The sequence below is a fragment of the Triticum dicoccoides genome, chromosome 7A (genome assembly GCF_002162155.2).
Source record: "Triticum dicoccoides isolate Atlit2015 ecotype Zavitan chromosome 7A, WEW_v2.0, whole genome shotgun sequence".
In the NCBI taxonomy this organism is placed as follows: domain Eukaryota; kingdom Viridiplantae; phylum Streptophyta; class Magnoliopsida; order Poales; family Poaceae; genus Triticum; species Triticum dicoccoides.
Genome location: NC_041392.1, coordinates 605,439,251 through 605,441,910, shown reverse-complemented (window position 1 = coordinate 605,441,910; position 2,660 = coordinate 605,439,251). Strand labels below are relative to the sequence as shown.

At 41.4% G+C, this 2,660-nt stretch overlaps 1 protein-coding gene across 1 annotated transcript; it reads right to left on the bottom strand.

Moving 5' to 3' along the window:
• Positions 1-363: 363 nt before the first annotated feature.
• Positions 364-1,175, bottom strand: LOC119327796 (glycine-rich cell wall structural protein 1.0-like). Its single transcript, XM_037600883.1, has one exon. It carries the CDS (start codon positions 1,145-1,147, stop codon positions 581-583), a length of 567 nt encoding a protein of 188 aa, XP_037456780.1. The 5' UTR covers positions 1,148-1,175; the 3' UTR covers positions 364-580.
• Between the last annotated feature and the right edge of the window lie 1,485 nt (positions 1,176-2,660).

The following is a 2,660-nucleotide window of genomic DNA, read 5'->3' as shown; positions in this document are numbered from 1 at the left end:
ACCTACAAATTTTTAGGAGGATAGCCCAAGTATTTTGATCTGTGCAAAAAACACTAAGTCGAGCGACAAATGTTACCTCCAAATGTTACATTTATTTTGCTTTTTTTACCGACGAAGCACCGTCATTCTATTTCGCACGAAAATTGACAAGCACACTTGTTACACTAACAAGAACATCTACGAATAAATTCAGAATTTTTAAATTTTATTTACTATTTATTTTGAATTCACTGTTCATTAGGGAGCATATGCACCCAATAGCCAAAACGGCCTTCTACCCAACTAGAGCAAGGGGCTTGGTTTTCAGCATTCCAGGTATTTAAACCGTTTTCTGAAACACTTCATTTGTCGGTCTGATATAGAGACAAGAAACATGAATTGAAATTCCGAGGTAGCGAAGAGTAATAACACAAGTTGATGGGGCCCATTATTGATTCATCCATACTACTAGTATACATGAAAAATCATACAAGAACTTAAACGCCGCAAACTAACGGGGCCACAAGGTGCAAACAGAAAGAAAGAAAAAACATGAAAGTCTGGGCTCCATCTTCAGATCTATCACATAGATAAAGATAACTTAAGGGTATGCACCAGCATTACCGCTGCCACCTCCTGTGCCGCCACCGCCGCCGCCGTTCTGACCAGTTCCTGTGCCTCCACCGTTACCATTAGCATTGGCATTCGCATAGGGGTACCAGCCACCACTTGCCGCGCTAGAGCCAGAACCAGCACCACCACCGGCTCCGTAACCGCTGGAACCAGGGCCCGCTGCCTGTCCGCCGCCGCTGCCGGCACCATTACCGCCTGCATAAGAATCACCACCATAGGTATATCTTCCGTCGCTCGTATAGCTAGAGCTTGAGCCGTCGCCGGACCCAGCGCCATGTCCGGTGCCGCCATCCTGCGACGCACCACCCCCGCTACCGCCCCCTCCCGCATTTGCATGGGCTCCACTACTACCACTGTAGGCATTCCCATTGCCACTCCCAGTCCCTCCACCGCTACCGTTCACAGTGCCACCACCATTCCCCACTCCCGAGCCTGTCCCCGTGGAGCTGGCGTATCTAACTACCCTAGTGGCGCTGGCTAACCCAATGCTCAGCAGCACAACCAAGCTAAGTGACACAAGCTTAATGGCAGCCATTGTGAGAGTGTAGCCAAGTGCTAGATGAGATCGGCTGATGGTAGACCATGGAAATGAATGGGTATATATAGCATTGAGGTGATCTTGCAAATGTATGTTCGAGCATCTACTTGACCTAGTGGGTTCTTTCTTATGTCAAGCGGATCGGCTCCGATCACGCTAATCTTGTTTGACCGAGTAGGCGACGACTTGGCAGCTGAAAGTAAACTGGTTAATGTCCATTGTATGCCAGCAACTTCCTGCACCTTTGCTTCCTTCTAGGGTTATCCCATATCCATAGTGGCATAGTGGGAGTAAACTTACATGCATGGTTATCACTGAAACATCGTGCCATGCATATATTGACTTAAAAAACCATGTCAGATTTGACTTGAGTTAATGGATAGTTCATGTTGTGCAAAGTTAATTGGAGGGGAGCTTCCTAGAACGAGTAGCCGATCTGCAGTATCAGGCTAATCAATGAAACGATCTCCTGCAAGTTTCATCTGCAGCTAGAGAGCATGTGAATGAAGTTAATTAATCACGGATTAATCCGTTTATCTATCCAAGTAACTATGCCTATACAATATGATAAGAGTACAGAAATCCGTACCATTGTTAGGAGTAGATATATGCCGTTACGTGATATGACAAAGAGACTGGACTTTCAGCTCCCGGGCGCAGGGGCACCCTCATGAACAGTAAATGCAAAACAATATGAAAAACAAATCAAAAAAATCTGAAACTTTGGGGGATCAAATATGATCAAACATTCAACGTTCATGCAAAGTTTTAGCATCAAAAAACATTCGTGGAGCCCTCACAAAAAAAACACAAAATCAGTGTTCAAAGTTATGTGTAGTTTTGAGCAGTAGTTTTGTTTTTTTGATGAGGGCTCCTCGAGTGTTATTTCTGGCTGAAAATTTGCAAGAACATCAAAAGTTTTATCATATTTGATCCCCCAAAATTTCAGATTTTTTTGATTTTCTTTTCATATTGTTTGAAGTTACTGTTCATGAGGGTGCCCCTGCACCCGGGAGCTGTCACACCTTTCCCTATGACAAAACTTGGGATAAGGAAAATGTTGGACAAATTAGCGATTTTCCAATTAATTTAATCCATAATAAATAATAATGATTGCAATATTATATTAAACTAGAAAAAGGGCCCGTGCATTGCAACCGAAGAAAAAAAATCATAATCTCCAATGGCCATGATCACATTTTGCTGCATCATCGAGATACACTAACACTCTCAATTTCGTGAAATCATGAACTTTTTTTAAATTCATGAACATATTTGAAATCGTGAACATTTTTAAAATTCATGAACACATTTACAAATTTTCAAACATTTTCTAAAATCAAGAACATTTTTTGAATTCATGAACATCTAATACTATTTGCAAACATTTTCTAAAATTTGTGGACATTTTTTTTAACAATTTTCTTAAATCAGCAAACATTTCTAAAATGGACAAACATATTTTTGGAAATTGGTGGAACAATTTTTGATTTAATAAACATTTTTGAAA

Bases quoted from the DNA above. Each gene is read 5' to 3' on its own strand.
- LOC119327796 (XM_037600883.1), bottom strand. From the start codon at position 1,147: ATGGCTGCCATTAAGCTTGTGTCACTTAGCTTGGTTGTGCTGCTGAGC.